Below are 14,276 nucleotides of genomic sequence, written 5' to 3'. Positions count from 1 at the left end.
CTTGCTAGACAGTGATTCCGTTCCTCTGCCTGACAACTGCTTGAGACAAAATAAGAACATTCACAACCTTAGCATTACATTTGACCTTAAGGTGAACTTTTGATCACACATCCTCGCCAAGACTGCTTTGCAACTCCATAACATTGTCAGTCTTCCCCTCCGCCTCTGTTCATCTTCTGTTGAAACTTTCATTTATGTCTTTACTGCTGTCAGATGTGAATAGTCCAATGCCCTACTAGCCAAACATCCTTTGTCTACCCTCCATATCCAACACTCCTGCTCATTTCTAACGCACATCCATTATTCCCATCCTCATTGGCTCCAAGGTCAAGACACTTCAAGTTAAAAGAATTCTCATCTTTCATTTTCAAAATTGCCATGGCTCCAGGGCTCCCTGCCTCAAAGCCTTCTGCAGCTCTGTAACCAGCCAACTTCTCCTGCATCCTCAATTTTAATTTTCCACTTATGCCAGGAATGCTTTCAGTTGTCTTAACCCAAAGCACTGGCAGTTCCTTCCTAAACCTCTTTGTTTTTCCATTTCCACCCCAACATTAAACAGCTCCTCAAACCCTATTTCTTCAGTCAAGCTTTCGGTAACAAGTTTCAATGTCTTTCTATTTGTTTCAATGTCAAGTTTTGTTTGATAGTGGTCCCAAGAAACACTTCAGACTTTTCACTCTGTTGAAGGCATAACATGAATACAAGTCATTGTTGAGAGCTTCATAGGTGTGAGATGGTAATTATTAGGCAGGAGGACATGACATTGCAACACAATGGATTTTCTGGTTAGCTCAGACAGCAGACTGTCTTATAAAATAGATGTAGCTGCAATCTGGTACTTGCTAAGCTCAATATCTATTAATTCAAGTATTTATTTTGAATTCAATAGTGAATGAAGATGTAGGATAGATAACACAACAAATGGAGAGCATCAACATGTCTTCCAAATAGTGATTGTTGTAAATATTAAATACTTACTCTGTGTTGATACTGGAGCTGAATCACTCGCGTCACTGGCATGCATTTTAATTACATTGTAAACCAAACACTAAACATCGAAGTTCAATAACTTGTCACTGGGCATTCATCAATATTAGCATAATTTGTAAGATTCATACTGCCAACTTTGCATGAGAGCACTGAGCCTTGCCAAATTTACTCCAAGCCAAATGTGGAACATAAAAGCATGGACAAACATGAAAGAAAACTTAAATGCTCAGACAGATTGGGAAAAAGACCCTAAGTACAAAGCCATCCAAATTGATGGGATTTGTTCATCCAAAGAGCTCAGAAGACACAGCAGCAAAAGTAACAAACTATTAATTATAACCTGTTACATTACTGCATGCTATTTTTTGGCACATTAAACATTTCACAATAAATCCAGTATGATTAGATGCAAAATAAAGCTCCCTACAACACATTGCATTCTATTTCTAAGCTCTAACTAGAATACCCGATTATACGAATTGGTCGTTTTCTCTTTAACACACTTTGTCTTTCCTGAGAAAGACACCAAGTTATTGATATTTATGTGCTCATGTCCACTACGAACTAAATGGAAAATTCCCAAATTGATTTCACTTGTTCATATAGTCGTTTTTTGAAAATTTGAACCCAAGACTTAGAGCTAAATGGACAGAGTCTGGCAAAAAAAGATGCAAGATTCTGTGGTTCAAAATATTTCTTTGAAACTCAGAGCATTAAAAAACACAAAAGGTAAGTGGGAAGAGGATGGAGCTGGGGGGAGGGGTAGTTGATGAAGGTGGTGGAGAAGATGATAGATCGGAGAGGAGGGTGGAGCAGATAGATGGGAAAGATGATGGAAAAGTCAAGAGGGCAATGCTGTGTTGGAGGCTGGAGACTGGAATAAGGTTGGGGTTGGGAGTGGGGGGGGGGGGGAAGAGAAATGATGAATCTGGTCAAATCCCCATTAATTCTGTGTGGTTGTAGGGTCCCAAGGAAGAAGATGAGGCGTTCTTCCTCGATGCTTTGAGTGGTTGGGTTTTGTGATGGATGATGCCCAGGACCTGCATGTCCTTGGTAGAATGGGTGGGGGTGTTGAAGTGATCAGTCACAGGGCAGTGGGATTGGTTACTGCGGGTGTGCCAGAGATGTTCTCTGAAATGATCTGCAAGTTGGCGCCTTGTATCCCCGATGCAGAGGAGACCATATCTGGTACAATGGACGCAGTAGATGACATTTGTGGAGGTACAGGCAAATGACTGTCAGAATTAGAAGGATCCTTTGAGGTCTTAAGACAGAAGTGAGGGGGGAGGTGTGGGCACAGGTTTTGCACTTTTTGCGGTGGCAGGGGAAGTTGCCGGGAGTGGGGTGAGAGTTGGTGGGGGACATGGATCTGACAAGGGAGTTGCGGAGGGAACGGTCTCCCTGAAACGCTGATAGGGGTGGGAAGGGAAATACATCCCTATTGGTGGGGTATGTTTACAGGTGGTGGAAGTAGCGTAGGATGATGCGATGTATAGAGGTTGGTGGGGTCAAAGGTGAGGACCAGTGGGGGTGGTGTGTGTGTGTGTGTGTGTGTGCGCGCGTGCAGTCTGTCCTCCTTGCATTGGGTGGAGTGGAATTCAAGGGCAGGGGTGCAGAAAGTGGAGGAAATGTGCTGGACAGCATCACTGACCAGATGAGAGGGGAAATTGCAGTCTTTGAAGAAGGAGACCATCTGGGATTTTTTGTGGTGAAATTGGTCATCCTAGGAACAGATGTGGCGAAGAGGGAGGAATTAGGCATACAGGATGGCGTTTTTACAGGAGGCAGGGTGGGAGGAGGTGTAGTCCAGATAGCTGTGGGAGTTGGTGGGTCTGTAGTATATATCCGTGGTTAGTCGGTCACTGGAGATGGAGATGGAGAGGTCCAGGAAAGGGGAGGGTGGTGACTGAGACCGTCCAATTGCATTTGAGGTCAGAGTGAACGATGTTAGTGAAGTTGATGAACTGTTCAACCTCCTCGTGAGAGCACAAGGTAGCACCCATACAGTATTCAATGAAGTGGAGGAAAAGGTGGAGCATGGTGCCGGTGTAACTACGGAAGAGGGATGTTCCACGTTCCCAACAAAGAGGCAGGCATAGCTGGGTCCCATGCTGGTGCCCATGGCTACCCTTTGACTTGGTCAAAGTGGGAGGATTGGAAGGAGAAGTTGTTAAGAGTGAGGACCAGTTCAGCCAGGCTGATGAGGGTGTCAGTGAAAGGGTACTGGTTGAGACAGTGTGAGGAGGAAGAAACGGAGGGCTTAGAGGCCTCCATTGTGGTGGATAAATGTGTACAGGGGCAGGGTTTCCATGGTGAAGATAAGGCACTGGGGGCCGGGGAAACAAAATTCTTAGCGGAGGTGAAGGTCATGTGTGGTGTCCCAAATGTAGGTGTGGGGTTCCTGGTCTAAGGGGGACAGGATGGTGTCAAGGTATGCAGACAGCAGTTCAGTGGGACAGGAGCAGGCTGAGATAATGGGTCGATTGGGGAAATCAGGTTTGTAAATCTTTGGTATGAGGTAGAATCAGAAGTGCGGGGTTTGCAGATGATGCAGTTGGAGGCTGTGGATGGGAGATCTCCAGAGATGAAGAAGCTATGGATGGTCTGGGAGATGATGATTTGGTGATGGGAGGTGAGGTCATGATCGAGGGGGCGGCAGGAGGAGGAGGAGGTGTCTGCAAGTTGGCATCTGGCTTCAGCAGTGTAGAGGTCAGTGAGCCAAACTATCACAGCGTCCCCCTTGTCTGCTGGTTTGATGGCGATGTTGGGGTTGGAGCGGTGGGCTGCATGTTGTGAGGGCGGGAAGTTGGAGTGGGTTATGGGGGTGGACAGGTTGAGGTGGTCTATGTCACGGCTGCAGCTAGAAATGAACAGTTCAAGGGCGGGTAACAGGCCAGTAGGGGGTGTCCAGGTGGATTGGATGTGTTGGAGGCGAGAGAAGGGGTCCTCGGTGGGTGGGTGGGTGGGAATCTTGATTGAAAATGTGGGCCCAGAAATGGAGGAAGAAATCACAACGCTTGTCGAACTCATTAATCCGGGAGACTTTTGCTGAGGACTGAATGTTAATCCTCAGTAAAGGGGAGGTCTGGGGGAATAGTAAAAACATGGCAGGGCTGGGAGCAGGTACTTGTGGTGGGGCTGGAGCTGGAAGCAGAGACTGCCACTGGAGTGGGCGTGATTATGGGGGTCGGGTGTGACGTTTTTCCCAATTCCTCTGCCTCTGCCGACCAATTCCACCACAGAAAATCCCAGATGGCCTCCTTCTAAAAAGACCACAATTTCCCCTCCCACATGGTCGACGATGCCCTCCAACGCACCTCCTCCACTTCCTGCACATCTGCCCTTGAAACCCACTCCTCCCAATGCAACAAGGACAGAATACCCCTGGTCTTCACCTTCCACCCACCAACCTCTGTATACAAAGCATCATCCTCCATCATGCCCGCCACCTACAAACAGAACCCGCCACTAGGGACATGCATTTCGGAGAGACTATCTACCATGAGAAAGGTCTCCAAGCCCAGCCCTCCTCACGCTGTCCCAACGAATACCCTTTCACTGACACCCTCATCTGCTTGGCTGAACCCCCTTGTCAGATCCACGGCCCCCACCAGCTCTCACCCCTCTCCTGGCATTTTCCCCTGCCACCGCAAGAAATGCAAAATCTGCGCCCACACCTCCCCCTTCACCTCCGTCCAAGGCCCCAAAGGTTCCTCCACATCCAACTGAAATTCACAAACATCATCAATGTATCCGTTACACCCAATGTGGTCTCCTCTACATCAAGGGAACAGGACGCCAACTTGCAGATTGGGACAACTGCACCAACCAACCTCACTGCCCTGTGGCTGATCACTTCAACTCCCCCCTCCCACTCCACCAAGGGCATGCAGGACCGGGGCCTCCTCCATTGTCAAACCCTAACCACCCAATGCCTGGACGAAGAATTCCTCATCTTCCGCCTTGGGACCCTGCCACCATACGTAGTAGTGTGGATTTCACCAGTTTCCTCATTTCCATTTCCGTCAACTTATCCCAGTCCCAAGCCTCCAATTCAGCAGCACCCTCTTGACCTGTCCACTGTCTTTCCTATCTATCCGCTCCACCCTCCTCTCCGACCTGTCACTTTCTCCCCCACCTTCATCTACCTATTGCATTCTCAGCTACCTCCCACACCCCAGCCCCACCTCCTCCCATTTATGTCTCAGCCCCCTGGCCACAAGCCTCATTCCTGATGAAGGGATGAAGATAATGACAAAAAAATTACCAAACAGACACATAGTTGTCAAAAAGGTTTGGGTGAATGTAAAACTGTTTTTAGTACTAGTTGAAAAGCAACAAGGGATAGTCCTACTGTCCTAACCAACATGCTTCTCAGAATCAACCGTACCAAAAAGCATATTTTCTACTCATTAGATCTGTGGGATTTAAGCATGTGAAATATGACTACTGTATGTAGCTGCAGGATAACTGACTATACTCCATACAATTCATTCATTGTAATATTCTTAAGAAAGTTCTGCGTATGTCATAAGGCACTGTACAAATGCAAATTCAGTTTTCCTGCTAACATATAAGACAAGAAATTTATGCTATTGTTTATAAACATCAATTTGTTTATAGCTAATTTGTTCGATTGCATCTAACTATAAATCAGGAGTTCTAACGATGAGAAATTTCAGTTTGGAGGACAGATTGAAGAAATGGGTGTGTTCTCCCAGGAGATAAGACATCTAAGAGGAGGTCTGACGGAGGTTTTCAAAACCGTCATAAAAGGACTGGAGAGAACAGATAAGGAGAAATTGCTCTCGCTCATAAAAGAGTCAATAACCAGGGGCATAGATTTAAAGTGATTTGCAGAACAAGCTGATGCAAGTTGAGTAAAATACTTTCCAAACAGCGAGTAGTGAAATTAAGTGAAATGTAATAGCATCAACTAAAACACTAGTATTCTGCATGCCATAAAAATCTCTACAGGATTCTCTACTGGATGAATCTTGCAGTGGATGCAACTGAAATAGCATGTTGTGACACACCTCTGTTCCTACATTAGTCATTCTAATCAATGAGCTACCATATCATAAAACACTCAATCATCACTGTTTTCCTATAAGTCCATTGCCCACTTTGTGGTGTCTATGTCTGGGAACTTGCAGACTATTTGTGATGTTCACACAGATATAATTCTCACCATTCACATCATGAAAATGGGCATAAGATACTTATTGGCTGCAAAACTTGAAATGAACTGAAGTTTACAGAGCATTAAGGATAGCAGACTGGCCAAGAAAGCATTAGATAACTGAGCCTGGAAGTGTCATGGGTGACAAAGACATGGTTGAGGTTCTTGGCATCAGATGTATTGAGATTGGGTAACACTGGTGATGTATGGAGACAGAATTAGGCCTGCTTTACACTATACAATGAAATTTTCAGGGTGGAATTAAACATTCTGGTTAAGCCTAAGACAATGGTCAGCAGTAATAACCTCTTCCACATAACCTCTTCCAGATCAAACACGTATCAGGTTTTATTCAGACTTCCATGACGTAGTAATAGTATCAGTCATAATTTATTTTGTAACCTAAGCTGGAAAAATCAAACAGAGAGAGGAAGAACAAGAAAGATATGAGTTCAAGCACCATAGGAATAGAGAATCAACAAACGATACTGCCAAAAAAGCTATAATAGCAATAACAGCAAAGTTATGTTAAGTTTGCCTGAAAATCTCCTGTCTTTGCCTGTCTGATTCTGAAACTTGCAAATCTACGAAATATATATGAATGTTGTCATGTTCATAATCTCCATTATAATCCCCTCCTGGTATCACAAAAAAAAATTACAATGGCACAACTTGAGAGGTCTTGCTTGATTTTTCATTAACACAAATACATAATACATTTAAAGAATTCCAATCTTACTTGCTCAATATTGGCTTCCTTCTCCTTCCTTTGTGATTTCAGGTTCTCACTCCAAATTGGCATTAAATTTTCAATTTGTTTTTCATATTCCATCTACGATACAAAATAAAATAGACATTATTTAAACCTTTTCTTTTTCAAATCTAAGTTTTGCTTTAATAACATGTAATGCATGGTATGTGATTAATAGACAAGAATAGAAATTGCTGGAAAAGCACCGCAGGTCTGGCAGCATCTGTGGAGAAAAATCATAGTTAAATGTTTTAAGTCGAGTGACCCTTCCTCAGAATTGATTCATATGCGATATGTGATTCATATATACTTTTATCACTCTCATTTCTTGTAGAGTTTGGATTTAGAATTAGTACATATAAGTTTTGATAAGTTAATTGTTACTTCATACACACATATCAGTCTTTCTGGGGTCATGATTTTATGTCAACCAGTCTGAAAGAGGGGGAACTGCTGAGGTGACAACGGGAATTTGTTTGCACTGGGAGAATTTATCAAGTGAACACAATAAACTTCAAAGAGTATTGCTGTTTAGTAAGATTAAAATTATTTTTTTCCTTAGAAGAAACCCACGTGGTTAGAAAGGTTTGGTTCATCAGTTTGCAGAATTCTGGTTGAAGTCAGATACACAAAACAGTTTCTGAGAGAGAAAAGAGTTAGTCATAGAGTCCGACAGCACGGAGACAGCCCTTTGGCCCAAATTGATCAATGCACTTGCCTATATCTTTCTAAACCTTTCATTTCCACATACAAAATGCCTTTTATATGTTGCTAATGTACCGACCTCAACCACTTCTGCTGGTAGTTTATTTCAAATGCATACCATCCACTGTGGGGAAAAAAAAGTTGCTTCTCAGGTTCCCATTTATTGTTTTCCCTCTAACCTTAAACTGATGCCCTCTAGTGCTCGATTCCCCAACCCTGGGGAAAAGACTGAGTGCATTCACCCTATCCATGCTTCTCACGATCTTCTGCACTTGTTTAAAGATCCTCCTTCAGTCACCTATGCTCCAAAGAAAGAAGACCTCGCTTGTCTAACCTCTCGCTATAATTAAGATGATTGAGTCCTGGCAATCTTCTGAAACCTTTCCAGTTTAATAATATCCTTCCCATTAGAAGGTGACGAAAACTGAACACAATACTCCAAGAGTGGCCTCAACAATGTCCTGTATAACTGCAACAAAACTTCCCAACTTCTATACTCAATGCCCTGACTGATGAAGGCCAGTGTGCCTTCATCGTTCAATCAATCTTTGGATTCATTCATTCAGAAAAGTTTGGAAATAAGTTACGTCCAATGTAAGGATTTAAACTTAATACTTCAAGACTAGAAGTGTTCAACTAAAACCCAAAGGAGTTATTCGGAGTTGACAGTCTAGGTTTCATAATTAAATCAAGGAAGTGGCTACCAAACTCTCAAGCCCAGGGATTGAAGGAAACAATTAAAATAAACCTATAGATGTGGTAAAGAGGTGAACTCTCTCTGATGGTTGCGTACTGTAATGTGATGGCGTTAGGATGAGTGGATTATACTTTCAGTCTGTGCATTAAAACCTTTCGAATTGCATTTTAAATAAAAATAATTTGCTTTACTCTCATTTTTTTTTGGATAAGCAGCTTCTGGTTTAATGTTGAAACCAAGTTTGCAGCATTGCATGTGTTTCAGTGAAAAGCAAATTAATTGTTGTTAAATGAAATGAAACAAAATGTGACCTTATCAAATCAGATTCTGACTGGCTAAGTATTAGAAAAAAAACAAAAATTGCACATTTCAACTGTGACATCTGAAATCAGTTCAGCTGAACACCACAGCTCAGATCTAGGCAATGGAAACACATCAAATAGTCAGCATGTCCATGTGAAGCAGGAAATACCATGTCAATTGAATGATACACGTGGTGGAACTAGCTACAGGTTTTCTCAGAGCATGAAGTCTAACCCTTATAGCTTCTCCTGTAAACTCACATCTCTGGATGCATGCTTTGGTCATAAAGTATTGGTGCTGGGTGCTAAGTATAACTACTGCCATCACATCAGTTTGGCCTCACTTTCTTTCCCCTCCTCTTTCTCAAAGAAGCAAAGATATATCCAAATGGGAAACCACTCTGAAGAGGAAGGTGAGAGATGAATAATTGGAATTCATAAACAATCATGAATGGCAACAATAAAACACAAAAATAATAATAATTTTAACAGCAACAGTAACTGAATAGGTATATCATTTTAAACTGCTTCCTCCATCTGCTAAATAAAATGTCTTCGAATTGGTCATCCACTTAAGTAGTATAGCTCTATCATAATGAGAATCTATTCTCAAAACTTGCCCATCTAATTATCTTGAAATCAGGCAGAACAGAGCAAAAAATCTTAGTCTGTATTATTACTCTTGATTTTGGAATGGTAATGGACTGTAATAAATACTGTAAAACAATACTGAAGGTCTGTATGAAATAAATATGATGTAGGGGTGCTGGTATTGGGCTAGGATGGACAAAGTCAACAAGCAAGTGACACCGGGCTATAGTCCAACAGGTTTATTTGAAAAAATTACCTTGACATCTAAAATTCCTAATTTAATTCTATTACCACATAGAGTTAAATGGATATTTGAAGTTTAGCCCTACTGATAAATACATTTCAGAAAGGTTTCATTACCCACCTTTGAACTTGCCCTTCAACGTTTACTCCATTTATGTAGAAAACTGCACCTGTAAGATTATGCAATCCCCATTTCTCTTGTAAGCTAATTTCCAAACTGGATGCTAACTAGTCTCTACTCTTCCTAAAATAATCCTGACCAGTTTGCATTTAATATAAGCTTGGAAGGTGTATTACTAGTTTTGATTGAAACTAGCTGCTTTAGAAATACTCAACCACTCTCGAACTGTTAGTCTGCTTTACTTTAATAACTTGTTCCCTACAAACATTTGGAGACTTATTTTGTTTAAAAAAAACTCCAGCTTCTATTTTCTCCATCCTACATTTCACTTTACGATGTATGTCTATAGTGAATACATAATATACATTTTAAAGTACCTTTGGAAGCAACAATGAACATTTTCCCTGTTTGAGGATTTAAAAAAGCAAGAAGTAGAACAACAGAGGCATAAAACATATTTGAGTATTTAAGTAGACAGGCAAAACATAAAGCAAAAGGAAAGACTTTATTATATCTTATAAAGCAACCACTATGGCAGGGGTTGACACAATGTTACCATATATAATAAAAGATCTAAATGTAAGGGATAGGGTTCAGACAAGCAAAATGATATTCCAAATTTAGAACAATTTGCTCTCATAAAATAAATGGGAGTGATGAGATTCAAGTTCCCTTTAAAGTCACAAAAATCATTAGAAAAATTTTTTAAAAGCCTGACCAGCTCTTTGATTACATTTAAGGCTATGTCTCCTGGTACCTCCAAAAAGTTCACATTGAGTGCAACAATTTAATAGGAAGATCACACTCCTCTGCGTCAGTCGTCACCTCTCCCCCCTCATAACACCCTAGGTTCTGTCTTGTAGGGGTTGTTTTCAACTATACACAATTCTCATTAGCACCCTACCTAACACTGTCTCAGCTGATCTCCATCTCAGCTTATGATTAACTATGTCATTGTTTGCCTAGCTCATTTTGCTCATCGAAGAGCTTGATCATGTTATGAAATTGTTACACTCAATGTCGGCTTTAAGTTGCCTGGGTGGAAGATGAGCTGTTCGTCCAGCTTGCGTTAAGCCTTGTAGGCCTTAAACAGAAATACTGGCATGGGAACATGGTGGTGCATTGAAGTGGCAAGCAACTGGAAGCTCAGTGTCATTTTTGACAACTATTCGTGAAAAGCCGAACTATTGTGAACTATTATCTTGCTGCACACAGGCACCTCGTTTAAATAGTAACAACTTTCCATCCATCTCTCCATAACCTTTTAATGATCGTCAAACATTATATATTTTTAAATGAATTTATAGACAATGCTCCAACAATAGGCTGCAAAAGAGAATTCAAATTGTGAACATCCTCAGTTGAAGTGTGCTTGTTTTCTAGCCTAGACAGCATACTCCACACTTATGCAAGAGATTGCCATCTAGTGCAGTAAACATTAAGCTAAATGAAGCATTGAAGAGGAAAGTAAATCAATTCATGATTTAGCAAAGCTTGCAATTATAAAAGGAGTTGGATATAGGAAAATTCTGAAAGGAATAAACTCTATCAGATGAATTGTCCTTTGGGGGCCCTATGCTGTTTTTTTGGTGATCAGTCCATATACAAATCAGGACGACAAAATAACTCTCTTAATTAAAAACGTGGCATATGCCTAAATTTCTCCAGACATCTATAATGAGATATTACATATTTCAAAATCACATGACTGCATAATTTAATGAACAGTTAGTAATTACGAAGAAAACATTATGACTACTTTTTCCTCCCCAAATAAGTCTTGTTCCAACTTCAGCAGTGGGAGAAAAAATTAAATATTCAAAAAAAAAGCAAACTAAATAGCAGAAAAGAATAAAAAGAAAAACAAAAGTAACAAAACAATGGAGATGACGACAAAAGTGAAATGTTAAATAATCAATGACAAATAAAGTTGACTTTTCACTGCAAGTAGCACCAACAAGAAAAGCTTGCTGTATATAAATGATAAAAATGCATTAATTGAGAAAAGCGGATGAATGGATCCAGGATAATATTCTATTCACCTTGGAATTCTGAAAATTGTGTCTTTATTTTCTGGAAAGTATTTAGGTGAAAGGCCAAAGTCCACAGTGGAAGACACAAAATGCAATGCAAAATCACGCAATTGGAATGCAGAAACTTCATACAGAAAGACATAGGTATCAGAAAAATGTTTTTTTGGCTTCAAAAATGTTTTGGACTCAATAAGCAGCACTGAATAATTGAAAAGCAATTAACAGCTCATGGACACTGATTAGCATTTTTGCTTTTTCAGTCTTCACAGATCACACAGCAAGTTGAGCCTAATAATGTTATAGAAGTATCAGGGATTACAGAAATTTCAGTGTAATACACTGACCCCCAATATAGCATACAAGCATAATAATATTTTAAAAAAGACCTAGAATAGATAAATTTATTTCTCTACTACTTTCCACAACAGATTTCATAAGTACCACCAATAAAGTGGCAAATTAATTATTTCACACTTTACCCTGCAAAGGCATATGCATAGTTTTGGTGTTCTAAACTCCCCCTCCAAATTTTCCTTTTATGACTTATATTTATTTTTCTTCCCCCAAAACCTTTTCCTGGGATTAATCTCACAATGAATATGCATGGTACAGAATGCTACCATAAGTCAAGTAAATGAGAAGATGTGTTCTCATCCAGATGGTTATAGGGTCTGGACTCATTACCTGAAAATGGTGGTAGAGTCAAAAACGTTCAATCAGTTTTTAAAAATACTTGGACCTGGAGTGCTCAACCCGACAAGCTTACAAACCAAGTCCAGAGAAATCCAACTCAGGCTTTGTGTGAAGTACTGTTTTCTGAAATTAGATATAAAATTGGCCTTCAAGAGTTTACATGTGATTATTTGAATCAATGATCCAAGCAATATTTACGCCATTCTATGTGGGTAACTAACGCCTGCTGGACAGATCATCAACTTCTTCACTGATAAATATCAAAGTTGTACCAGGGGCATGGGAACTTCAATTGTAGTTGCAGTGTCCAGGAGGTTGAAAGCAGTGAAATCAAAAATGATGTTTCAAGGTTGCAAGAGTTCACCGGCAAGCAGGAAGGTGGTTTGAAGTGTGTCTTCTCAACACCAGGAACATCCGGAATAATTTGGGTGAACTTGCTGAATCAGTTTAAACCCTCCCGAAGAATATGAACAAATTACATCACCACCCCCCCTCCACCCAAGGATATTAGTACTCCTCTGGTTCAGGTGTACCCCAGAATGAACCCAATTATCCAGGTATTCAAAACCCTCCCTCCTGCACCAAGCCTGTAGCCACGTGTTCAATCCCTCTCTCTGCCTATTCCTCGCCTTGCTAGCACATGGCATGGGCAACAAACCAGAAATAACAACTCTGTTTGTTCTAGCACTAAGCTTCCACCCTAGTTCCCTGAATTTCTGCCTGAAATCCCCATCCCTTTTCCTACCTATATCGTTGGTGCCTATGTAGACGACAACTTGGGCTGCTACCCCTCCCCTTCAAGGATCCCAAAAACACGATCCAAGACATCACGAACCCTGGCACCTGTGAAGCAACACACCACCCGTGAGTCTCTCTCATTCCCACAGAAACTTCTATCTGTCCCCCTGACTATGGCATTCCCAATGACTAATGCTCTGCTCATCTCCCCACTGCCCTTTTGAGCAACACGGACAGACTCTGTGCCAGAGACCTGTACCCTATGGCTTCGCCTTAGTAAGTCATTCTCCCCAACAGTATCCAAACTGGTATACTTGTTATTGAGGGGAATGGCCACACGAGGTTCGCTCCATTGCCTGCCAGTTCCCTTTCCGTCCCCTGACTATAACCCATCTGCCTTCTTTTTGCATCTAAGGTGTGACTACCATCCTGCAACTCCTCTCAATAACTCCCTATGCCTCCCAAATGATCCGAAGTTCATTCAGCTCCAGTTCCCTAACGCGGTTTTCATGGTGCTGGAGTTGCACTTCCCACAGAGGAAGTAAACAGGGACACTAATGGTGACCGTTATCTCCCACATTCTGCAGGAGGAGCATTCAACTGCCCTAACCACCATTCCCACTATTCGAAATTCTCATAGAGACAGTAGTAAAAGAATTTTAAAAGTCTAGTTACCTTACCAATCCGGAGCACAGAATTTTTTTTTTTACAGGAGGAGGATGTACTGGAGACACTACCCAAGTAGTGTTTCGGGTAACACAACCATCCAAATACAGAGGAACCTCGATTATCCAAATATCAATTACCCAAATTTTGGATAACCCAAATAAGGTCTCAAGGTCCTATAAAAACATTACATCAAAGAGGCAAGTGGATTCGGATTACCTGTACTGAAGAACATGTGAAAACACTGGCAAAGACAAAGAAACCCAAACACCTCAAGCAAAAGCAATTCTGGATATTTTTAACGTAAGGGTTAGTTACACAGCCCTTTGTAAAAGTGAGTGCTTTATTCCCGTCACTTTACCAGGACATTCATGGAAAAAATGGCAAAGAAAGTAAACACATGCGGGAGGCAGTGCTTCTGTCTTTCTACCGCGACATTGAGTTCATTGGAAACTGGCAAACGCTCTTGTGATTGTAGAAGCAGTCCATGACCTTGTTTAATGCTGGGATTTCATATATTTATGTGATGGTAAGGGTTTAGTCCTTCTCAGTTTAATCTGCAAT

The 14,276-nt window shown here is 41.2% G+C and overlaps 1 protein-coding gene across 1 annotated transcript in view; it reads right to left on the bottom strand.

Moving 5' to 3' along the window:
* The window catches only part of kiz (kizuna centrosomal protein), a 187,200-nt gene that overhangs the window by 149,775 nt on the left and 23,149 nt on the right, over window positions 1–14,276 (bottom strand). The window contains exon 4 of the mRNA XM_060831067.1: window positions 6,912–7,004. Within this exon, the coding sequence (XP_060687050.1) occupies window positions 6,912–7,004 (93 nt within the window). The remainder of the gene's footprint in view (window positions 1–6,911; window positions 7,005–14,276) is intronic.

The sequence above is a fragment of the Hemiscyllium ocellatum genome, chromosome 10 (genome assembly GCF_020745735.1).
Source record: "Hemiscyllium ocellatum isolate sHemOce1 chromosome 10, sHemOce1.pat.X.cur, whole genome shotgun sequence".
In the NCBI taxonomy this organism is placed as follows: Eukaryota; Metazoa; Chordata; class Chondrichthyes; order Orectolobiformes; family Hemiscylliidae; genus Hemiscyllium; species Hemiscyllium ocellatum.
This window is presented reverse-complemented; position numbering and strand designations above follow the sequence as displayed.